The sequence below is a fragment of the Passer montanus genome, unplaced genomic scaffold (assembly GCF_014805655.1).
Source record: "Passer montanus isolate IOZ18808 unplaced genomic scaffold, ASM1480565v1 scaffold29, whole genome shotgun sequence".
Classification (NCBI taxonomy): domain Eukaryota; kingdom Metazoa; phylum Chordata; class Aves; order Passeriformes; family Passeridae; genus Passer; species Passer montanus.
Genome location: NW_024367596.1, coordinates 827,562 through 851,914, shown reverse-complemented (window position 1 = coordinate 851,914; position 24,353 = coordinate 827,562). Strand labels below are relative to the sequence as shown.

Here is a 24,353-nt window from a genome sequence, read left to right as displayed (position 1 = left end):
GGGTTGGGGCTTTTATTAGCCTGCTAAACTGGCTTCTTTTTTAGGAGAACTCCCAGTTTAGGAGAACAACCCATATTATTTTTAGTGGAGTACCCATATTATTTTTAGTGGAGTACTCTGAAGTGTACAAAAAAATGAATGGCCAAAGTCATCACCACTCAAGCTACAACTAAAAAAGCACAAATGTGCTGCCTTTTCCCCAGCAGATGCAGCCTTGGACTAGATTAGACATTTCCATTCCTCAAGCACATGAGAACCCCACACTGGGCCAGCAAGGAGCCATGGGGGATAATGGAAAAGTTAATTTGAGCCAGCTTGTACCAGAACAGGGCCTGCTCTGAGCAGTGCTTGCAATCAAACACCAACCTAAGCAAGGATAATCAGTTATTTTTAATACTGAATTGTTATTTTTTATTATCCTGTGTAATTCCTGCAGCATCTCAGGATGATTGGCTTAGCTGGGACAGTACAAACAGTGAACAGGATGATGGCACAAGAAAGGTGCCAGAGGTTTGAGAGCCACTATTTTCTTCCTGTGATGTTGGTAGTGGAGAAATGAAATCCACCCAGTCCTCATTCCACCACTCAAGGCAGTGAGGAAAGATTAGATGAGTGATGGCAGCTACTCCTTCCCTTTAGTTCTGAAGGAAATATAAGTGTCTACTTGTAAGTGCCCCACAAATCAGTTAGAACCTCAGCTGTGGGCTAGCTGAAGCTGTTGACAAAATTCCTATTTGTTTCAGAAAAGCTGCTGTTTTTCATTTCAGAATTTAATTATTTCTCTCCTAGCCTGTGTATTACAGTGAACTCCCTTGGAAGTAATGAAATCATAGGAGTGGAAAACACATGAAAATGAAATCCAAGCCTGCCAAATCTTTTTGCATGTCTAAGAAGATTATATTAAAGAATATAATGTCACAGTTCTCATTTCAGCAGTATTGGTCAGTACAACTGTTAAGGCTGCTAAACAGCTAATTTAAATCTTGAGACTAAAATGACAGGTTTTAATTGATGGCTGCCTCTCACTCCTGTTTGTCTCCTCCAAGTTAAGTAGATTTTCACATGCTGGTGACGTTTAAAATGAGTGTACCTCCTCTGTTTTTTTTTGTGCAGATGAATAATGTGACCCCAGAATATTGCCTGGACATCATACAGAAGTTTGAAGTGTCAGAAGAAAACAAGAAGCAGAATGTTCTTGGGATTGAAGGTAAAGGTTTTGGTTTCAGAGTGAGTTTCCTCTTGCATGCTGCAGTGGTGTGGAAGTGCTTTGATGGAGTTTGGTGAGGCTTTTGCTGTCCCCTGATCAGCAGTCGGGAGTGTGGGTGCCTTTTGTGAGTCAGGGGGGAGATGTGAGTAGGTGTGGTGAGGCAGCAGCTCTCAGCCATCCATCACAGCCTTCCTCAGGAGTGGGGCAGGATGCCTGAGGCTGTGGGGATTTATTGCTCACTCTGACAAACTGTCCTGCACCATGCAGTTTATCTACAGCCTGCTCCCAGTGAGGTAATGAAAGCCAGGAGTTCACTCTGCCTTGGCTCTGGGGATCTGGGATCCTGCACAATCCATTCTTTTCTGTGAAATAAAGTACAGATAGTTGCATTTTCATTGGGTTTTAATACCTGATTCCCATTGCTTGTGAAAGCACTTGTAAACTGTATGTTTATTCAGAATCCAATTTAGTATCAGATCAGCCTCAGAGCTGAGATGAAATAGATTAAAAGCCATGTTGTGTTCCTTTGCCCAGAAGGAACCTTCTCTGCAGCAGCACAATGTGCATGGTGACTCGGGGAGGGGGGAAGTAGGAATTTTCCTCCGCATGGTATTTAAATCCTGGGCATGGCCTCCCTTCAACAAGCTTCTGATGTGACCCAGGGCGCTGCACTCAAACTGAAATAAAGAAAGTAAAACAAATAAGCTGTGACACTTAAACAATATTTCTGCAAGCATTTCTGCTCCTCTTAACCTGCTGCTGCAGCTGCTTTTATCTCTGAGCTGCTTTCAGGGCTGGTATTGTTTGCACCATCCTTTGCAAATATTTTGAATGTTTCATTCTTAAAGAAGGTATTTTTAAAACTTTCTCTGTTCAGTGCTGCTCTCATTTAGAGGGTTATAAATGAAGTACCATCTTCTTGAATAAACTTGCAGGAAAAAGAAAATTGTGAAGATGCCGGGTCAGTGACTTGGCTGCTGATCCACGGTTGGGTGGCTGCTGCCTTGAGTGCCCCCATCCCTGCTCAGGGCACTGCCATTCACAGCACACGAGTGCCACCAAGGAGCTCTGTCACAAGCAGGCGTTTGCTTCTGAGCCAGGGTGGCCTGCCCTGTGCCATGGAGTGCACACCAGTGTCAGACCCAGCCTTGCAGGGCTGCAGAGCTGCAGATTGTTCTCTCTGCCTGTGCCCTGCCCTGTGCCCTGGAGTGCACACCAGTGTCAGACCCAGCCTTGCAGGGCTGCAGAGTGTTCTCCCTACTCTGTGAGCTGCTCTGTGCCCTGCCCTGTGCCCTGGAGTGCACACCAGTGTCAGAGCCCAGCTGTGCAGGGCTGCAGAGCGTTGTCCCTGCCTGTGCCCTGCTCTGTGCCCTGCTCTGTGCCCTGAGTCCACACCAGTGTCAGAGCCCAGCCGTGCAGGGCTGCAGAGCATTGTCCCTGCCCTGTGCCCTGCCCTGTGCCCTGAGTCCCCACCAGTGTCAGAGCCCAGCCTTGCAGGGCTGCAGAGTGTTCTCCCTGCCTGTGGCCAGTGTCAGAGCCCAGCCTGGCAGGGCTGCAGAGCGTTGTCCCTGCCCTGTGCCCTGCTCTGTGCCCTGCTCTGTGCCCTGAGTCCCCACCAGTGCCAGACCCAGCCTGGCAGGGCTGTGTTGTCCCTGCCCTGCCCGACGTGCCCCTGTGCCCGCAGGCTTCACCAGCTTCATGCGCAGCCCGGCGTGCGAGGTGTCCAACCCGCTGCACCGCGAGGTGCACCAGGACATGGAGCAGCCCCTGTGCCACTACTTCATCGCCTCGTCCCACAACACCTACCTGAGCGGGGACCAGCTGCTCTCCCAGTCGCGGGCCGAGATGTACGCGCGCGTGCTGCAGGCCGGCTGCCGCTGCGTCGAAGGTGGGCTGCAGGGGGCTGCAGGGGGCTGCATGGGGGCTGCAGGGGGCTGTATGGGGCTGCACGGGGATGCATGGGGGCTGCATGGTGCGGCACAGGGGCTGCATGGGGGTGCACTGGGCTGCACGGGGGCTGCACGGGAGCTGCACAGGGGTGCATGGGGCTGCAAGGTTGTGCATGGGGGCTGCACTGGGCTGCATGGAGCTGCACGGGGGCTGCACGGGGGGCTGTACCAGTCACAGGCTCAGGGCTGTGCTCCCAGCAGCAATGCTGGGCTGCCTCGGACACTGCAGCGCTTTCTGAGCACTCCAGACTGGATTTTTCTGTTGGGAATGATCACCTTGGGCCGGGGCTGCATGGGGCTGCACGGGGGCTGCACGGGGGGCTGCACCAGTCACAGGCTCAGGGCTGCACTCCCAGCAGCAATGCTGGGCTGCCTCGGACACTGCAGCGCTTTCTGAGCACTCCAGACTGGATTTTTCTGTTGGGAATGATCACCTTGGGCCAGCGCCACAGGCACCAGAGAATCACAGAATGGCTGGAAGGGGTTCTAAAGATCCTGCCATGGGGGAACGTGGAGATCACACTGGATTCTTGTTTAAGCTCTGCATGATTTAAATAATAACGAAACATTAGTGTTTTTATATTAGTATTAGTATTTTTCTTTTCCCAGGAATAAATAAAGTCTTTTGGCAAAGTTTGACTCAATATTAATTTTTTATGACTAGCATTACAAAAGGTCATCTGGGAAAAAAAAATATTGTTAATCTCTGTTTAAAAATTAATTAGAGAAAATGAACCTGAGAAAATTTGGTGATGGCGTTCTGCAGAACAGCCCCCAAGAAAACTCAGCAGTGTTATTTTCCTTGACCTCAAAGCTATTGCAGCTCCTTCAGAGCCCAGGGAATAGCTCTGCAGCTTTCTGCTTGGGAAGTTTAAGTGCCTGTAGAGGCAGCAGCAGTGACAAGTTTGGTACAAATTTAGGGTACAGCCATTCATTAGGAAAAGCATTATGCTGGTCTGTTCTGCATGTGCTGGATTTGATGTTACTCTTCAGACACTCAGTTATAAAACTGCAAGTTAAATTGGGAGTGGAAAAAAATAAGTTCTTTTAAAATAGTTTTTCTTCAGAAGCAAAAACTGCATTCCCAAGGTAGCTGTAAACATTATTTGGCCTATTACACCTTTGTAGTTTTATATATGAGGAAAAAACCTCAAATTAATACAAGAGAAAGAACAGTTGTAGGATGCAGAATTCCCATGTGACCTAGGGAAAGACTGTCCTGTTAGTGTGAGCTCAGCTGGCAGGTCGGGGCAGATGGAGTGGGGGCTGCAGGAGGTGGAATGAACCTTGTTGGCCCCTGCCTGGCTGAGCAGGTGAGCTCTGCTGGCAGCAGGGGCTCAGGGATGCATGAACTGGGGGCACCTCTTAATGTGTGGCTTTTCTGGTCTTAACAGTGGATTGCTGGGATGGCCCAGATGGGGAGCCCGTGGTGCACCACGGCTACACCCTGACTTCCAAAATCCCCTTCCGGGACGTGGCAGAAACCATCAATAAGTATGCCTTCATCAAAAACGAGTAAGTGTGGAGCCAGGTGTGAAGCTACACCTGTTCTCTGTAGTTAATCCCACACTGCAAACAACCATCGAGCCTAGGAAGTGCAAATATTCCTTTAAACACATCAGGGTAGGTTCTGTTCCCCTGTTTATTGCCCGTGTTGTGTTTATTGTTCAGCTGCACAAGCTCTTCCCATCAACTGAGGGAGAGAGTTCTGCCTAAGTTGAACCTTTTTGTGCTCTTGAACTCAGTAAGGCTTTGGACAGTCTGACACTGCTGATTATCTTTCAATAGAGCTTCCCACTCACATCCACAGGGAAATTCTCCTGAACAATCGATACTGTGATCTTCTCTACCTACTGAAAATACTTTATTTCAGCAGAAGAATTGAAAAGCTGTCATGTGTAGTTTGAGGAAATACTGAGGTGTGGGGCAGTGTTCTGAATCTGTTTCATTTGCCATGGTGCTTTATAACAGTTTATTGTGGAAACTGTGGACTTCACCCATACACACACACACACACACAGACACACACACACACACACACACAGAGTAGTCTCAGATCATGAGTGGATGTCGAGAATTTTGAGTAGTTTAAAGAGAATAAAAGGAAAATACTTCCTTTTCTTTATTTAAATAAAAGGAGCCCAACAATGGATTTGTGGGAGAAAAACCCAACCAAGCCCAAAAGTTCAGTGTTATTTATTGATGAGAAGTACAAGGTGTTACTTTCAAAACTAAAGGAGGTGATCTTCATTATTTGGTTGGGGTTAATGTGGGGTTCCTTGTTTTAGAACCTTGGGGCTGCCAAGAGTTTAGAAAACAGTGGGACAAATCTGTGGAAGAACTGAGCTGTTCATTCCCAGCTGGGTGGCAAGAGTGCAGGTGTCTCTGCACACACAGCGCTGAGACTGTCTGGGCCTTTGTTTCCAGGTTTCCAGTGATCCTGTCCATTGAAAACCACTGCAGTATTCAACAGCAAAAGAAGATTGCCCAGTACCTGAAGGAGATATTTGGTGACAAACTGGACTTGTCATCTGTGAGCACTGGAGATCCCAGACAGCTTCCCAGCCCTCAGGATTTAAAAGGGAAAATCCTAGTGAAGGTAACTTGCTGCTGGGCATGTTCAGAATGCAACAGAAGTCAGCTTGTGATATTTATTGTGGGTTTTCTTTGGAGGACCAGTTCATGTCCCTTCAGCATCCAAACATTATCTGACAGTCCCTCCTTGGACAGAGTGCTTTGGAGTGGTAGAAAAGTGAAGCTGTCCTGCCTTTCCCCTCACCCAGCTCAGAGCTGTAGTTCATGGGATGCAACTCTGTTCATGGTTCATCTGCTGTGCTTATGGGAGAAGAGCAGCTCAGGAGGAGCTGGAGGAGGCCCCAGAGCTCTGTGCAGGATTTATTGTGTCAGCCTCTCACTCCAGACAGATTTGCTCTGAAAGGAATTCAGAGCAAATCTGTTTGGAGATTTGGATGGGCCAGGATGGGATCTGAATTCCTTTTGGAATTCCATCTGTTTGGAGATTTGGATGGGCCAGGATGGGTAGAACAGGGAAGAAGCACAAGGCAGACCTTTGGGAGGATGATTAATAGTCCTGCCCTATTAGACTGTCTAATTTACTTGGACACAGGGGGGCAATTACTTCTGTGTGAGCTCTCAGGATACTCTGGCTTTCCCCCCGTCCTTAGTATCAGTCTGGCTGCAGGGATTCAGTTTGTCTGATGTTGGTTTGAACATGCTGCAGTGCACACTACAGAGCTGACCCTAAATTAGGAGCCCTTTGAGTGCTCAGCCTTGATTTTGCATTTCACTGCATCAGTTTTCTGGGGTGGCTGCTGGTTAATGAGCTGTGCAAACACGTGGGGCTGGTGTTTGAGGGATCCACAGGAAATCATGTGGAACATCCCTCCTGTGAGAAATCCCACGGCACTGCACTAAAGGCAGGAGAGGCTGAGTGCTCTGGCTCTTACCTGAACTTCTGAGCTGCCTTTTCAGCACGTCTGGGGCTGTCATTTCAGTGTGATCCTCCAGCTCTCACTGCTGGAGCCCTGTGGGTGCAGACTGCTGTGGAGCTGAGCTGCTTTCAGAATGAGAAATTCTATCTCGAGCATCACAGGATCCCTGCACAAAGCCCTGTCTCCCATCCCCTGCTCAATTTAAGCAGCTCTGTTGGAAAAGATAAAATCAGATTTAGGAATCAGTACCTTGTTGAGAAGTAAGCCAGCTTCTCATCTTTTTGCTATTGTTTTTGCTCTTTTTATACATTTTCCTTTGAAAGGCAGTATTGATTCACTAGCCAAACAATTTCAAACAATGGCATAATTTTCATCCTGTAAGTGTATATAAAGAGTCATTCTAGTAACACTCAGGGATTTAAGCCAGTGTAAAGGTACCAGCATGAAGTAGATTTGACCTATTCATTAGCAGCAGCATTATTCTTTTCAAAATGCAGCCTAAAATCAATCCTCTGCATTTCTGCAGAAATCTTGAGTGTCATTCCTATCTCCCACTGATGAAGAAGGTAGGCTGAGAACATTTCTGTGCACAGGAGCAGTATCACAGAAATTTAGTAGGTGATTTATTTAGGAGCAGATGGTGAAGCAAAAGGAGCAGGCTGGGTGCACTAACTAACACTGACCACATTTATTGGGGGTGTTTTTTCCTCATTTTAGGGGAAGAAGTTGCCCTGCAGCCTTGGAGCAGATGCCGAGGAAGGAGAGGTTTCAGAAGAGGACAGTGCTGATGAAATTGAGGACGACTGCAAGTTAAAGCCCTGCTTTGTATGTGCACACAGTCAGTTCCCAGAGTGTGACAGCTCTGCATTTCTTACATGCACACTCCATGTCCTACTTACAGTTGTTAGCAGAGTTTTGCATTCCTAAGTTTTTAATTGCTGTGTCAGGTTCATGCTGCTCCATAGGATTCATTTTTACTTTAAGTGCCTTATGTAAGAGGCTGGTTTGAGTCTGCATAGTCTGGATGACTGTTGACAGAAATAATTTCCTTTTTTCACTCTTTGGAGCAGGACTCTAATGCTTAGGGTGTCTGTAAGTGCATTAGCTGGGAATTCATGCTCTTCTGAAAGAGAAGGGGGGCTTGTGATAGCTGTGAGGCAGAGAGAGCCATGGCCAGGTCCTGGGGATCTGCAGGGGCACTGTGAGCTGAGCTGGGAGGACCCAGGGGAAAAGGAGAAGGAAATGGCAGTGAAAGCCACAGGCAGAAAGGGCAGAATCAGGCAGGATTGTGCAAGGAGTGTTTTCTTGCAGAGGGAAGGAAATGGGAGCACTGTGTGACTCAGTGTGCAATGGATGGAACCAAACTCCTACTTGAACTGGGTTTCCTGATGTCTTTCAGAGCAATGGTGCAACCCAGCACCAGGTGGAATCTTTTATAAGAACGAAACTGGAGTCTCTGCTAAAAGAGTCCCAAATCAGGGACAAAGAGGATCCTGACAGCTTCACTGTGAGAGCCCTGCTGAAGGCAACTCACCAGAGTTTCAGTGTGAACCTGAAGCAGGTACGTGGGCTCTCCCTTCACAGCCCTGTGAGGACTGCACAGTGCTGTGTGATGCAGACTGTTTGAGATGAGAGAGGAGCTGGATGCAAACTCCAGGGACATTAATTACAGCATGAATTTTCTGTGGAGATGTGCCTGCTCTGGAACCAGTGTCACAGAGCTCTCTTCTGGGAGTTACTGTGTAATTGATGGACCAGAAAGGGAGCAGTTGGGATGTTTTCCTGGTTTTTTTACTGGTAATTTATTTTTCCTTCATTACTGGTCTGCCTTAGATTTTTCCCAAATAACTGCTATTAAAAGAAGTAAAAATCTGCTAAAGATTCTTTCTACATGTTAGAGACTTGCAGCCTGAGCTCTGAGCAGATCTCTGAGCACAGGTTATTGATTTTGCTGGGCCCCCCATGCCCTCATCGTCATGAAAGCCCACAGTGACTCCAGCTCAGCCCTGAACAGGGAATAGCTGGAGTTCACAGCACTGAAACACTCGCCCAGCTGAAATGCTGGGGGAATATTCTTCAGTTTTGTTTTGCTCTTCAGAAGATGAAGGGCTGTGTGTTCCTGACAGAAGAAGTGAGATGCTGCCAGGAGTTATCCAGCTGATGTCTGGGGGCATGGCTGGGAATGTGGAACTCAGCCTGCAGGCTGCCTCTGAGAAGTCCACATTCATCTGCTAGGAGATTCTTTTTCCTCTCCCTTTTCCCTTTGTGGCTGCTTTCAGGAACACTCAGATGTCTTGGTTTGTTGTTATTTGCCTGGTTTTGCTAGACTGCTTTTTCTACATGGTTTGTTGTTGTCTTGAGTGCTAATGTTGGTATTTTTCTTTAAAGTTAGATGATTCTAAACTATGAAGTGTACAAAGAAACTAGAAAATTCCTGTAATGAGATTTTGGATTTCAATTTGTTCACAGATCAGACTTTAACTTACTTTGTCTCATTTGCAATAATTTTACTTTCCTAATAGTAAGCCAGGGTGACATACAAGAACTTGTCTGAGGTTGAAATGCTGCCTTTTGGAGACTATAACAGACTCTTTAAAGAGTATTTAGTTATGCTTTTTATTGCACTTTTTCTGCACAGAACTTGGACACAAAAGAAGGTGGAAAAAAGTCTCATGGTCGATCATTAATGGGGAACTTCGGTAAACACAAGGTGAGTGAAATAAATGAGAGCTGAGGTTGCTGTTGTAGGACTGGCAGCATTCCAGAGACCCTGGCAATGTTTCACTGCTTCAGACAAGTGTGGTGGGCATGGGGGCAGTGAGGAGGGAGCCTGTGTGATCACACTTGGTGTCTTAATTCTGTTCAGAAGATTGAGAACCTTTAAGATGAAAAAGAACTTCTCACGTGACTAAAAGATCACCTTTACTCTTGCTGTGGAATTGCTGATGTTCTGATCAAACAGAAGAGCAGCAGAGACAAATATCTCAGCATATCTTGTTTTCCAGAGAGCTGGCAGTGCCTGGTTCAGTCAGGGCCTGGCTTTGCTGTGTCCCACCCTGGGCAGGGCCGTGCTGGGACTGTCCCTTCTCCCAGGGGCTGCTGTGGCTGAGTGCTGGCTCTGGGCTCCTGCTCTGTGCAGATGTGTTCTGCCTGATCTCCTCCTGTTTTCATGTCCTGGTTATGTGTGTGCAGCTGCTGGGCCAGACTGCCTGCTCTGCTGCTCCTCAGTGGTGTTTCCACTGGCCCAGGCAGGAGCTGAGGGCTCTCATTTCACAGCTGGGCACAGAGCAGCCCCCACAAGGGACAGTGCCCACGTTTCCCTCCCGTTCCCATGTCCTGACAAATGTGCTCCTGTCATCTGCCTTCCCTGCTCTCACAGCGCCCTGAGCCTTGGCTTTACAGCCTGAGCCTGAGCTGCTGCAGCTGCTGCTCCCTTCCTGCAGCAGTCAGTGAGAGCTGCATGGGTGGCTGAGCAGGGAGGCAGCTCTGCAGCCTAGTCAGCCCCTGTGCCACCAGCAGCCCTCTGCCCCAGCCCGCCAGACTGCTGCTCCTGGACTGTGCTCTCCATGGTGAGGAGCTTTGGGACTGGGAATCTGAGCAGTTTTTCATGATTAAGAGACATTTCAAAGAACTTGATCAGTCACCGGTCCACCTGCCCTGAAGCCAGCTAGGAACCATCAAACATTCCCTAGGCAGACAGTACCAGGACTCCTATTCACACTTCAATTCCGTGCTCCCATCCGTTCAAGTGCTCGTGTTTCCCTCAGCACCCCTGGCTCAGTGCACGTTCCCCCCTCAGGGTGGGCTAAGAGCCCTGGGTACCCGTGAGCGTGGGCACTGCCCCTGGCACCCTGTGCTTGCTGCTGGCCACACACGTGCTGGGAATGACATGTCACAGGCAAACGTCAGCCACTGGACTCTGCTGCTTCTGCTGAGGGCTGGAAACTCTGTCAATAATTTAATTACTGCAGCCAGTTATCCTCATGGATGTAGCAGGTTGGAATGCCCATTCATTTCATCTCTGGTGAAAAAAACCCGGGTATATATAGATTAAAAAAAAAAAAAAAGATTGTATTGTAGACTGAGGCAACAGAGACATCCTTAACTGCTCCCTGCTGCCTTTCCAGCTGAAGGGATGCCTGGGAAGACTGGTTACTATTGATCTTTTTGCAGATACAGAATTATCCACCCAACAATATTGACACACGACATTTTCAGCCAGCTCTTGTGTCAAAAGAATAAACTCTTTAAAAACTACTGGGGAGGTACAGAGACACTAAAGCTGGCAATTCCTGAAAATTAACTGCATGGAACATGCTCAGTAGAGACCTTCAGCCTCCAAAGAGACCCATGCAAATGATTTCCAATATAGTCAACTTCATGTCAGCACCAAACACAGCAAAGTGAATTATGTCCAATAGGGTGTATGACAAGAGGAGGAAAGGAATCTGTGCTCAGTGAGCCACATCCAAAAGGATAAGGAGCTCTCAGTTATATTAATTACCTCTTGATGGAAGGGGATTAAATAACTCTCATTTGAAGCTGTGCTTAGCATTACAAAAGATGTAATGTTGAAATTGGAAACTGTTAAATCATAGGTGCTTATGAAAAAAGGGGATTTTGAGGTTAATCTTTTTTATCATAGCTATTTTCTTTATAGTGTAATAATTTAGAATCACTTGAATATTTGTATGTGGCTCAAAATAGAGCAGGAAGATGATGTTTGAACATTTTGCCCAGACTCTGTTTACACCTTCACTAATGAATAATGTTTAATTTTCTAAACTGGGGGAGACACAGGTGGGCAGAAGGAGTGCTCTGTATATTTAGACCCTGCTGTGTGTTGCTCTTTGTTAAACGGGACACAATCCACTGGGACTTCAGCAGGAGCAGTGCCCTGGAGCCAGGGGAGCAGTGTTGTCCTCTGGTGTTGGGAGGGAGCAGGGCAGGTGCAGAGCACAGAGTGGCCTGTGCTGGACAGACCCTTGGCACAAGTAACACCCTGAGGCCTGGCTGGGCTGGCAGCACACACAAATATCCCCTGAGGCCTGGCAGACACAGAAATAATGCTGTGAGACCCAGCAGCACACAGAGCTGGAATCCCTGCCGTGGGGTGCACTGTGCTCTGTGCTGCCTTTCCTTCTGCCCAGCAGGGAAACTCTGCCCAGCCCAGGGGTCAGCTCTGTCCCTGGAGCTGCAGAGGCCAGCTCAGCCTCCTGCCCAGCCCCAGGCACAGCAAGGGAGCCCAGTGACTGACCTGCCTGGCTCTTTCCCCACAGAGAGCCGCGAAGGCAGCAGCCAAGGCTCCCAGTGCCTCGGACGACGAGGACGGCCAGCAGCACCCTCCGGGCAAGGAGCCAGGGCAGCCCCACAGGTGAGCTGGAGCCCCGCAGGTGAGGCAGGGCTGTTCCGTGCCGTCAGGGTGTGGGGCTGTGCCCAGAGCAGTGCTGTGGGGCTGTGTGTCACGTGTGACGCGTCTGTCACACATGACAGCTGTCAGGTGGGTTTGCTGTGAGCCCGGTGTTTTGGCTGTGTCACCTGTCACAGGCTGCAAGCAGCAATTAACTGCAGAGAAGTGTGACAGCACTGCTGCTCATGGAAAGATGCCAGGCCCTATTTCACCTGCTGCAAACAGAGCAAACTGTGCAGGTTAAAGAAGGTGCATCACAGCCCAGGCAACTTTATTGCATCTGAGAATGGGGAAAATGCAATCAAAAAAGTGCCACTGAGAATGTGTCTGCTCTCACTGAAATGCTCCTTGGTTTTGTCTAGAACAGCCATGGTGCAGCTATTTCATTATGTTTTAACTGAAAAATTTTGTTTGTGTGGATGGGCTGTGGAGGCAGAGGCGAGCAGTCATCCCTGAACCCTCTCCAAGGAAGTTTGTTTGCCACACAGGGTCCCCTGCTCACAAGTCTTCATTTCCTTGTTGTTGAAAAGAACAGAAAGGGGCATTGAAATACACCTTCAATCCTGCAAGTGCCTGGTTTTGTTTGCTTTCACCCAGCAGGCTTGCCCGCCGCAGGAAGACAGTGAAGCTGTGCCGGGCCCTGTCTGACCTGGTGGTGTACACCAACTCCGTGGCAGCTCAGGACATCGTGGATGATGGTACGGGGCTGGCACAGGGCTGGCACGTCCCCTGTCACCTGGAGAGGAGGGGGCTGGGTGCTGCTGTCAAGGTGGCACAGGGCTGGCATGTCCCCTGTCACCTGGAGAGGAGGGGGCTGGGTGCTGCTCTCAGAGTGGCACGGGGCTGGCACGTCCCCTGTCACCTGTGAGAGGAGGGGGCTGAGTGCTGCTGTCAGGGTGGCACAGGGCTGGCACGTCCCCTGTCACCTGTGAGAGGACGGGGCTGAATGCTGCTGCCAGGGTGTCACGAGGGCAAAGCCAGAGCCCAGCAGGGCACTCCCTCCCTGGCAGTGACTCCTCTGCCCCTGCTGCCAGCAGAGGATTTTGCTGCAGGTTCCCAGAGCTGCCACGTCTGGGGGTCTCCAGGAGGAAAGGCCCCAGCAGGAGCTCTTGGGCTTGGGCTCTTTAGCTGGAGCTCTCCCTTGGCTTTCCTTTCAAGTCTGCAGACTTGGGGGGAGAACAACAGACCCTCCTGGAAGGGGGAGCTGGTGCCCTGCAGTTACCCAGGGTGCATGATTTGTGTAAGACTAGACAATCTATCCTGGAACACTGGACCAAATCTCACATTGCCCTTGATCAATACCCAGGGAATGAGGGCTGGGCTCAGGCCCCGTGCCCTGGGATGGTTTGTCACCTGTCTCTTGGTTGTTCTGTGGCACACAGGCTCCACAGGGAACGTGCTGTCGTTCAGTGAGACCAGAGCCCACCAGGCAGTGCAGCAGAAGGCTGAGCAGTTCATGCTTTACAACCAGAGGCAGCTGACCCGGGTCTATCCCTCAGCCTACCGCATCGACTCCAGCAACTTCAACCCTGTTCCTTACTGGAACGTGGGCTGCCAGTTAGGTAGGAGCTGCACGAAAGCCCTCCTTCCCTTTTGGTGGGTACGTGCCTAATAATAATATCTTTATTAATGACACCCCACTTCTCCTTCAGTGGCCCTGAACTACCAGTCTGAGGGACGTGTGATGCAGTTAAATGAAGCAAAATTCAGGGTAAATGGCAACTGTGGCTATGTCCTCAAACCTCAGCAGATGTGCAAAGGTAAGGTTCCAGTCTAGTTATCACTGTAGCTGCCAGGCCTTTCACAAAGTGTCCTTCACAGTAAAGGCACAAGAAATCTAGAATCCTCCATGTTTCCATGCACGCATAGCTCTTAGACTTGTACCAGTGTGCAATCTCTTACTGTGATCATACATATATATGTGTATTTTGAGTCTTTCCCTATTAACATGAGTTTAAAAGAAGAAAGAGGGGTCCTAGGATGACCAGCTGCAGGAAGGTAGAGCAAGCTCTGCAGTGCCCCAGAAGCAAGTATCCAGGGCTTGGTCTAACTCTGACTTGGAATCACAAAACCAAGGGGTTCTCCACTTAGAAAAGGTTGTAAGAAAGAGGAGAAATTTAAAATGACTAAGCAGCTGCTCCATACTCATATTTTCTCATTTCTGACTGAATTAGTCTGTCTGTGTGTGTCTTGGGGGGTGATATTTATTATGTGTATCTTCTTCCTTACAATCTCATTCCTGCCATCCTTCAGGCACATTCAACCCCTACTCTGCTGATCCCCTTCCTGCCAGTCCTAAGAAGCAGCTGATTCTGAAGATCATCAGCGGGCAGCAGCTCCCCAAGCCTCCTGACTCAATGCTGGGGGACAGAGGAGAGGTGAGATGCTCTGGTGCCAGCAGACACTTCCAGGGGAGCTCCTGCAGTGACACAGCAGTGTGTGACTCAAACCTTCTCCTTATTCAAATGCAACAGGAAATTTCAGATACTGTCAAGCATTTGGTCACTACATACTATACTTCCCCCAGCCTGTATCCTACTCATGATGTTTAATAACTGATTTGGTTTGTATTTTAAAGGGTGACTTTTATGAAAATGAGTCACTGCTGTCCATAGCTCTTGGTGCAAACCATACATCAATATGGACTTCATGGAACCAATTCCCATGATAATGCTGCTTGAAAATGCATGTCAATCAAAGGGGTTTGAATTCTCATATGAATTTAAATCAACTCCATTAATTTTTAAAAAGTTCACCTTCATTTATATGACTGGCTTGCTTTTAAAATCTTGTGTTTTTGAAAAACAGATTATAGATCCCTTTGTTGAGGTGGAGATTATTGGGTTACCTGTTGACTGCTGTAAAGATCAGACCAGGGTGGTGGACGACAATGGTAAGATAATCTAAGTGATTTCTTTCTTCTTAGAGTAAAATATTAAATAAGTGTAAATGAATTCGTGTCTGTTATTGCTTTCTAAATTGCAAAGCATCTTATCTGATGAAATAAAATTATTGTATTTTAACAAATTATTTCTTCTTCCCAGAGAGAATTTCTGGTGTGGAGTTGTTCCCCACATTGTCTTTTAACCAAATTGTTCTTACATCTCCTTTATGCAGAAGTTCAAATCTATCTGTATCTGTATCTGTATCTCAGTGCTTGCCTGGGTATCCCTGGCAGCTCCCAGGCAGACCCATTTTGTTTTTAAAGCGATCCTAGAGGCAGATCTTTCACATTTAATGACTGACGTGATGGAATTGTCACTGCTGCTGCTGCCTGTGTCCTGCTCCTCCTGGAACTGAGGCAAGCACTGGCTCTGGACTTGTTTCCCAAAGCGTGTCCTGTTTGTCCTGCAGGGTTCAACCCTGTGTGGGAGGAGACCCTCACCTTCACCATCCACATGCCCGAAATTGCCCTGGTGCGCTTCCTGGTCTGGGACCACGATCCCATCGGGAGAGACTTTGTGGGGCAGAGAACTGTGGCCTTCAGCAGCCTGGTGCCTGGTGAGTCCCCCTGTTCTCCTGGGCGTGCAAATCCACCCTCAAACCCACGAAGGACGTTGGCAGCACGAGATGATAGATTTTGTAAACCTTTATCTCTGTGACTTCATGTGAAGCTTGGACAAATCTTCTGTTCTCATAGGGTGCTTTATGCACCATTCCTCAAAGGAGATTGGATGTCTGTGCTTTTAGACATTACTTCTGGTGAGTTTTTTATAACTTGGATGCAATTTGTTCTGGGGCTCGAAAAACCTGTGAGGACACCAGAGAAGTTTTCTAAAGGCATCAGATGGCTTCCTGTGTATATATCACTTTTATAGACAGTCATTGCTAGCTGGGCATAAAATGCAAACTGCTGGTTCTTGGTGGGTTTGTGTGGAAATATTTCTACTTCTGTTTCCCCAGGCTATCGCCACGTGTATTTAGAAGGACTGACAGAAGCTTCCATATTTGTTCATATAATTATTAATGAGACCTATGGAAAGGTAGGTACAGCTGGAAATTTACATCTTCCTTCTGATAAAAATGGATTTAAATGTAGCTCTTGTCCAGATCCTCTCCCAGCTCCACTTCCTTTCTCCTCCCTAATCCCATCGGATCACGGGATGGGATCACATGTATTGGTATGTGCACATCTGGGCATATCTGTGAGGTCACATCCCTTGGGGACGGTTTGCAGGGCCTGTTTGGCTGCTGCCCTTGTAAGAACAAATGTGCTCAATAAAACCAGCAGTGTAACTCCAGAAGGGAGGCAAGGGCAGCAGGAGGGGACACCCGCTGGGACTCCATCTCTGTCCCTGGGTCTGCTCCCCTGGTGCTGCTCTGAATGAATGATGGGCTGCACTGCTGTTTCTCATAGGCTCAGTGAGATCTGCTCAGTTCCTGGGGGACACACATTAGACTAAGAAATAGCTTTAAATGGTTTGCTGTAGAGTGGTTCTGTTTACAGCTGATGTACTGTTACCTTATTTGCTTGTGTGGCAGTCTTGAAAACATTAGCCAAATGGATTTGCATTTCTTTTTGCCTTTCAGTGGAGCCCTTTAATCCTCAATCCCAGTTACACAATAATGCACTTTCTAGGAGCCACAAAGGTAGAGCTCATGAGCATGCACTTTGCACTTGCTGGGCACAGACTTTCCAGTGGTTCCCAATCGCATGATCTGCAACTGCCAGACTGGAACCATTCTCCATGCAGGCTCTGAAACATCTGAATATTGCTTTGATGAAACCCATGCATAGAAAACTCCACGTTAATGTGCAGCCTGTCACTGCCGAGCACTCCCAGAGCCTTGTCAGGTCCCATTAGGAGACTGAGCAAAGCTCTCTGGCAACTGTGGCAGGCTGCCATCCTAATGAGGAGAAAGGCAGGCATGCATGAATCCATGGAGACCCGTGCTGGGAGCTCCTTGCTCAGAGTAGCTGCGAGTGGCTTGGTGTGAATTTTGGCTTTGCTGCGTTTTGAACTTTGTCCTCATCACTCATAAGCACTGTGAGAGCAGCTCCTTGCCTTGCGAGCGAGCGTGAGCTGAGGCCAGGCTGTGCTGTTGTGTCCCTGCAGAGCAAGCAGCTGATGGGGCTGCGAGGGCTGTTCTCCAAGGCGCCCAAGGCGGGCGCGGCCGAGGCCAGCGCGCACCACGCGCGCAAGCGCTCCATCGGCGAGCGCATCCTGCGGCGCACGGCCAGCGCCCCGGCCAAGGGCAGGAAGAAGAGCAAGATGGGCTTCCTGGAGGCTGCTGAGATGAAGGACAGCGCCTCGGAGCCAGCAGACCTGAAGGACAAGGAGGGGGTGGTGCGGCGGCCGAACCGCAGCTCGCAGGCGCGCCCCGCGTCCATGCCCGTGGACAGATTCCTCATGGTAGAGCTGCCCTGCCCAGCAGAGGACACTGCCCAGCAGGCCACGGGAGAGGAAAACACTTCTGGTAAGGTGCTTCCAAAATTACTTTTGGTGAAAGGTCAGGGCTCCCCTCGCTTCTTCCACGAGTACCTGATTTCTAGCAATCATTAAAACCAGTATTTATTACACCAAGTTTGCTTCTATAGTCCCTGCTTCATTAAATCTCCAAAGGAGTGAGTCACAGAGCTCAAATCTGGCATAGAAAGACAAGAGGATTTGTGGAGAAAACATCCACTATGTGTTTTTCGAGGAATTCAAACCCTTGTCCTTGTGAATGCTGCCTGCTGGTAGAAGATCCAAATGAAATCCCTGTACTGTAACACTTTGCAGTAACCACATGTATAAAGCAGTCTGGAGTCCATCTACTCGATGCTTTTGACTCAGCTTGAAGCATGCATCTTGTTTTCAAGTGTTGTGTGTTTTAACAGAGCTGTTTTGTTCTGTCTTTATTGCCACGCTTCTTTATAGTACAAATGTGACTAGGAACACAGCTGAAGGTAATGCCACGTGCAAGCTATGATGTGGTACCTCATTAACATTACTTACAACAAGTATTACATCACCTGCTTGATGTAATAGACATTCCAAGGAAATTTCAATGAAGTGCCTGCAGTTGTGTCTTTCCATTTATCCATGTCACTCAGATAATTTGTACTAAGCCTGCACAACCCCATGATTAAGTTCTGTCACAACTGTACCTAGTTTTGCGTTCTCCATTTGTCTGTCTAAGGACGAAACTGCTGTTGATAAACAGAGCCACTAATATGTTTCTTGTATGCCACTAATATGTTTCTCATTTAATTTAGCCAACAGTGATGACAATACAAATGAGAAGGAAACAAGCTTGAAAGAACTGGGTTTTCCACATTCAGAGCAAAAGTCAAATGCTTCAAATTTAGCATCTCAGTTCAAGAAGGAGAATGACCAGAGGGATTCTACAGCTGACTGTTTAGTGCCACCTCCACAGGAGCAACCTGAACGTTTGGTTTTTGCAAATGGTGTAGCTCAAGCAAATCACCTTGGGGATTACCAGGAGAATAATCTTTCTGATGGAACTGTCCCCCTAATGCAAGACTCTGACTCTGAACTTCTCACAGAAAAATTACACCACAAAAACTGTGCAGACGGTAAAAAGGAAGATGACACAAAAGGATCTAAGGAAGGGAAGATCAGTCTCATGGGGACTTGTGTTTCTCAGAATGCAGAGGTGGAGGATCACAAACATGACACGAAGAAAAGCACTGCAGCACCTCTTTCCCTTTCTTCTCCCGTGTGCTCTGAGGGCCCTGACTGTCACTCCACGGTGGCCCTGCAGGACAGTGACATTTCTCACCTCATTGATGAAGTCTCTCTCTCGACTGAGGGCGAGCTGGACAGCGCTGTGTCCGCTCTCATCGGGCAGCTGGATGGCACAGATGACCCAACTCCCCTTCCCCCTGTCTCCAGCCCCCACGGCAGCAGCAGCCAGACCCCCAGGGTGGGGGCTGCAGGCCCACACGTGTTTGCTGCAGACCTGAGCAGCCCCTGTAGGCACAACTTCACTCCCACAAAATCCAACAAATCCTCTTTATTCTCCGCTCCGGACACAGCCATGTTCCCCAGCCTGGAGGATGCAGAGTATTCCACATACACAATTATCCACGAGGCATCTCCAGCTTCTGAATGTACGAGCCACAGGGCATTCGTTTGCAAGAAAAGATTAAATAGTCTAGAAAGTAACTTGACTGGCTCTTGTTCTTCATCCCTCTCTTTGCTAAATGCAAATCCCAAAAGGAATTGTGCTACAAAATCTGGACCAAGCTGGGAAGCCCCCGAGCCTGCCAGTTCTTTCGGTTCCAACAGCCTCATCTTTGAGGAGGCGCTGGGGCCCCCTGTCCCGGGGGAGCACTCGGCCAGCAGCAGCCTGCTGGAGGTGGATGGGGACTGCCAGGACCTGCTGGTAACGGCCTGTGAGTACCGCCGGGAGGACATGAGCCAGCTGGCTTCTCCTGTGAGCCTCAGGCAGAAGCAGGACCACGGGCACAGGGGTGACAGCACCTCGGGGAGCAGCTCCAGCGCTGCTTGGCACTGCTCCGAGACCCCGGGGGCTGCGGGGAGCCGGCTGGCTTTCCCCGCGTGCGAGAACGCCGGGGTGTGGTGGCAGCAGCCCTCGCAGGGGCACAGCGCTGCGGTGCGTGCCCCCCAGGCCGGCGCAGCCTGCGCCCCGCGCCCGCCGCCTCTGCCGTTCCCCCCACACCCGGCCATCCAGCAGGGCAGCCCCTGCAAGTCCAAGAGTCTGGGAGACCTGACCTCGGAGGACATTTCCTGCAACTTTGAGAGCAAGTACCAGTACATCAGCAGGAGCTTCATCTCCTCGGGCCTGAGGGACAGGAAGGCGGCCATGCAGGGCGTGAGGCCGCACTCGACGGACGCGCTGACGGAGCAGCTGCGGAGGCTGCTGTCCCTGGAGCAGGAGGACAGCCGGGAGCCGCTGTGCCCCAGGCAGCCGGACGAGGACTGCCCGCGGGCCCTGGTGAGGAAGCTGTCGTCCCGCAGCCAGAGCCGGGTGCGGAACATCGCCAGCCGCGCCCGGGAGCGGCAGGAGGCGGCGGGCAAGCCGCGGCCGTGCGGCGGCAGCGCCGTGCCCGGCGTGGTGCTGCGGAGCAAGGCGGCGGGGCCGCCGCACGCCGCCAACCGGCACTCCACCGGCTCCTACATCGGCCGCTACCTGCACGGCTGCCCCGGCGAGCGGCGCGGCGCGCCCGAGGGCGCCTGCTCGGCCCTGCCGCACGGCTGCGGGGAGCTGCCGCTGCCGCCCGGCGCCCCCGAGCAGCCCGAGATCTATTTCCTGCTCCGGCTGTAGGCTGCCGGCCCGCGGGAGGGCTGCAGGAGCTGTGGGGCCTCGGGGTGTGCCTAGACGCGGTGTCGTGCCGGCGAGCCGGTGGTGGTTCGACGTGCCCTTGGTGCCGGGGCCGAGGGAAGCGGGGCCGCCCTCCGTCCCTGAGGGAAGCGGGGCCGCCCTCCGTCCCCGCGGGGCTGAGGAGCCCGCCGCCGTTTGTAGCATTCTGTGTCCGTAATGCCGCGCTCCAAAGCTGACATTGCACTGAAGGCAATACCGCTTTCCTCGTGTCTCGTCCTCCTGCTTGGAAAAACACTTTTGGTGATCACTTTCGGCCTTTTGTGAGGGTTCTCCAAAGCACTGTGGTGTCTGGAATGCTGGACCGGGGCTTGTTCTGCCCAACAGGCAGCAACCCTTCATTAGCATCACTTGTTCTGTATTGTTACTATAAATTTTACATGTTTTCATGTATGAACTGTGATTCTGCAGCAATTGGTTTGTAGAATTAGGGTTAGTCCAGATTTGTGAGTCCTGTGTAGATTTGTCTTCTGCCCTCTCTACAAAGTATGACAACAATTGTCTTCCTTTTTGTTTACTGTGTTCATTTGGGACAGAGTGGAATGTGGGAGTAATTCTGCTTTTATGAATGAAAACATTTATTTTCTGATTATTTTGTTATGTATTTTTGCTGTTGGTCGTGTGAGTAGCTTTGGTACAGTAGATCCACTTTCTGTATATTTGTAATTTTATTGCTAAATTGTCGACAGTCAGTGGAATATTTAAACTGACATGGTAGAGTGACTATTTTGACTGTTCACCTTTTTCTATGAACGCTGAAAGTGAATTGGGTGAAGGAATCTCAGACACCTAAAGCTTCCCTGAAGGGAACAACATAGCTTTATTTTGGTTGGAAGATACTCTTTGCCTTTGCTGTAAGTTTTTCTGATATGTCAAAGACGTACCTTTTACCTCTTTCTTTTGTAATGCAGAGTATTATTATTCTTGAAAATGTCATTAAAATAGATTTTTAAGCACTTGGTTACATGTTTTCGGAACAAATATCCATCCAGATAGATTGGTGCTGAATGCAGCAGCAGTTAGTGGCTGCACACATCTGTCTTGGCAGGAGATGCAAGGAGGATCCTCCATTTCACAGGGTGGTTCTTGGCTGGAGGTGGCAGCTGGGCTCTGCTCTCCCTTCTGGATCAGGAGCCACATTTGAGTTTGTCTGACTGTTCCACTCGGGCTCTTACACACGAGAGTGCCTGTGGGATCACTTGGGAGAGGACAGTGGATTTTCTAAACAAAAAGCATTTTTCCATGGAGGACCAGAACCAGACGCTGGATTAACCCCTTAAGCTTTGGACCTGGATTTCTTTCTCATGGCCAGGATGCAGTCTGGGAGCTGTGACTGAGGCCTAGCAAAAGTGCCTTGTAAGGAAGCAAATGAGAAGATCTCCGTTGTGGGAGGTGAAAAAACTTGCTTTAATTGGAAATAATTTAGAAAAATTGTATGGTGCTTGCAGGAGGTCAGGATAGATTATTGCTGCAGTGTTTTATCACATAATCTCTTATACTCTTATCTTAATTTTAGAAATTAATCCAGATGGGGACAGGTCTTTGTGTGACATGACATTTGGCTAATGGAGCAGGGCAGAGTTTCTGTAGTGCAGCTGAAGCCAAATACACGTCAGCCTGTATATGTATATATATAATATTCACTTTTAGTTTAAACGAGCAAGGTTCATTTTCTTTCATGGAGTGGAAGCAATACAAACAAATGCACGTGCTGCCAATCCAGCTGCTCCAGCTGCTGTGGGGATGTTCCTGCTGTGAAGTGTCCTGGGGCACCTGAAGCACCCTGCTGACCCTCCTGTGCCCAGCTGATGTGGGGTTACTGGTGAGTACTGGGGATGCCAGCCCCGAGCTGGAGTGGGACACTGCCTCAGAAATGTTTGTGTCACTGAATTGGTGCTGCAGCAGTGATTTGGGGTCCCAGAAAATCCAGCCTGGAGGTGACATGCTCTGTGCAGCAACTCCAAAACTCCGTGGGAGTGGGACACTTTGGGAAAACTGCAAATGCCTCCTTCTCCAGCTTTGTGCCCTGGATTGTTAGCTGAAGGGATGCTGAGGTCAGAAATTCGGCACCTCCAGAGCTCAGCCTTGAAACTCTGGGGACAGCTGGTGTGTGGATCCCAGCAGCACTGTGCAGAGCCAGGGGTTTTAGACATCTGGCTGAGACAGACCAGCAATCTGCACTTCAGATGTTAGATAGCCATTCAATTTTATTCCTCTCCCAAAATTAATTAAACTGTCTGAACAAGGCTGCAGCTTGTTGAAAATCCATCTAGTGAAGACTTTTCTGGTGCAGAATCTGCACCAACGCAGAATAAACAATCACTTCAGCCTAGTAAAGGCTAGTGGCTCACATCCTAGCTTAGCAGGCTTAAATTGCTTTGCTAATTCATGACAGAAGGCATAAATTAAGTTGTTCAAGAATCTGCAGAGAACAGATGGGTTTGGAATATTACTTTTGAGAAATTATATATTTTCTAATTTAAAGCCAGGAAGGGTGTCCAGTTACATTTATATGATTGTTTACTGGAATATCAACAGGCCCTGCTTTAAACAGTTGTACAGAATATTCCAGGTGTTGGGAGTCATTCCACATCCCTCACTCCTGCACAGGAGCCCCTGTTCTGACACTCTGGGAGGAGAGCTTTCATCCTGAGTTTTCCATTTGCATCTTAAATAAGATTAAGGTATGAATAAAAGGTAAGAATAAAACATTTTGTGAAAGAACAGCCAGATTTTCACTCAGGAGCATGTTGAGTCAATTTTGTTCTTGGACTGATGCTCATTTGGATTTGTTTTGATAAGATTTTAATGCTGTTCCTTTTCACAACAGGGAAAATCGTGCAGGACCCACAGTCACACACGAGACAGTGGCACAGTGATTACACTGATTACTGATCTGCTTAGACATGCAGGAGGAGAACCAAATTGAATTTCTACCAGAGATTATCTTTTAAAGTCCCGTGTTGGTTGAGACAGAAGGAAATTAAAATGAACAGTGCCTGGCTGGCCTGGTTGAGGTGGGATTTTGTGTGTGCAGAAAGCCAAGAAGTGGAAATACCTTCTTTTGCACGTGACTTTAGTGTAGCTGTGGACCAGCCAGGAGGGTTTGCAGTCGGGGTGCAGCTGAGTTAGCTGGCCTTGTCTGTGCTCCCAGGGCTGGCCTGGCAGATGGGCACGGCTGGGTTTGTGTGTGAGGGGAGGCATGGACGGAGGGCAGCTGCAGTGCAGTGCTGTGTGAGTCCTTGCTTTAGGAACAGCTGGGGGTGTAACACCACACCCTCTGCAGCAGAGCCTTGTCCTGTCCCTGCTGCAGTCCCAGCAGCGTTTGGAGGCTCCAGCTCCAGCCTGAGGAGCTCTGCAGCCTCTCTGCAGGTGGAGCCACTGGATTTGCTGCTCTGGTTCTGTGTGTGTGTGTGTGCAGTGAAAACACAGGAAAGGGATGCTGAAAAGGGATGCTGAGGTTCTGAACAGCCTGAATCTCACTGGTTGCTTGGCTGGGCACTTGCAAATAAAGATAAATCCCATTCTTCCTGGTGGGTGCATTTAAAGGAATGGGAACTGCCATGTTAGACTTCATAATGACACAGTAACAGTTCCTTTATGTTCAAACCAGTCAGGTCTTTTCCAAACCCCACTATTCTCTGATCTCATCCCAGCACACAGGGAATGCAGCCATGTACAAAGTGACACCAGGGTGGCACCTGTGGTGTCTGGCAGCCCAGAACTTTGGGTACACAGCCCTGCAGCTGTGAGGGAGGGCTGTGGCCTCTTTCCTCGAGGAACCACCCCTCTGGGCACACTGCTCTGTGCGGCTCCACGAGGAGCAGCAGACTCCTGGAGCTGGGATGAATGAAGCACTGCTGCACCACGGCTGGGCTTTGCAGTGTCCCTGCAGGACCTGCCCTGGGCACTGAGCTCCCCCAGGCCGGGGTGGCAGGGACTCCCCTGCAGCTCTGCTGCTCTGCTCCAGCCCTGCGCCAGGCATTCCCTGCATGGGCAATCAAAGTGCAGCTGGGGCAGACTGCCGTTCCCCAGGGCAGCCACAC

At 49.4% G+C, this 24,353-nt stretch overlaps 1 protein-coding gene across 7 annotated transcripts in view; it reads left to right on the top strand.

Annotated features, from left to right (window-relative positions):
* PLCH1 (phospholipase C eta 1) overlaps nucleotides 1-21,212 on the top strand; it is a 55,069-nt gene extending 33,857 nt beyond the window's left edge. Inside the window, exons 6-24 of one of the 7 annotated variants that reach the window (XM_039713905.1) lie at nucleotides 1,114-1,207; nucleotides 2,892-3,095; nucleotides 4,551-4,671; nucleotides 5,584-5,755; nucleotides 7,326-7,433; nucleotides 8,008-8,169; nucleotides 9,247-9,318; nucleotides 11,888-11,982; nucleotides 12,616-12,716; nucleotides 13,401-13,580; nucleotides 13,671-13,778; nucleotides 14,272-14,396; nucleotides 14,827-14,911; nucleotides 15,373-15,519; nucleotides 15,922-16,001; nucleotides 16,549-16,608; nucleotides 17,076-17,436; nucleotides 17,880-17,908; nucleotides 18,218-18,357. In XM_039713905.1, the coding sequence (XP_039569839.1) occupies nucleotides 1,114-1,207; nucleotides 2,892-3,095; nucleotides 4,551-4,671; nucleotides 5,584-5,755; nucleotides 7,326-7,433; nucleotides 8,008-8,169; nucleotides 9,247-9,318; nucleotides 11,888-11,982; nucleotides 12,616-12,716; nucleotides 13,401-13,580; nucleotides 13,671-13,778; nucleotides 14,272-14,396; nucleotides 14,827-14,911; nucleotides 15,373-15,519; nucleotides 15,922-16,001; nucleotides 16,549-16,608; nucleotides 17,076-17,436; nucleotides 17,880-17,890 (2,286 nt within the window). In that variant the 3' untranslated portion in view covers nucleotides 17,891-17,908; nucleotides 18,218-18,357. Of the gene's footprint in view, nucleotides 1-1,113; nucleotides 1,208-2,891; nucleotides 3,096-4,550; nucleotides 4,672-5,583; nucleotides 5,756-7,325; nucleotides 7,434-8,007; nucleotides 8,170-9,246; nucleotides 9,319-11,887; nucleotides 11,983-12,615; nucleotides 12,717-13,400; nucleotides 13,581-13,670; nucleotides 13,779-14,271; nucleotides 14,397-14,826; nucleotides 14,912-15,372; nucleotides 15,520-15,921; nucleotides 16,002-16,548; nucleotides 16,609-17,075; nucleotides 17,685-17,879; nucleotides 17,909-18,217 lie in introns of those variants that run through there. The other 6 variants (XM_039713900.1, XM_039713899.1, XM_039713898.1 and 3 more) reach the window with 6 other exon arrangements.
* Nucleotides 21,213-24,353: the final 3,141 nt, after the last annotated feature.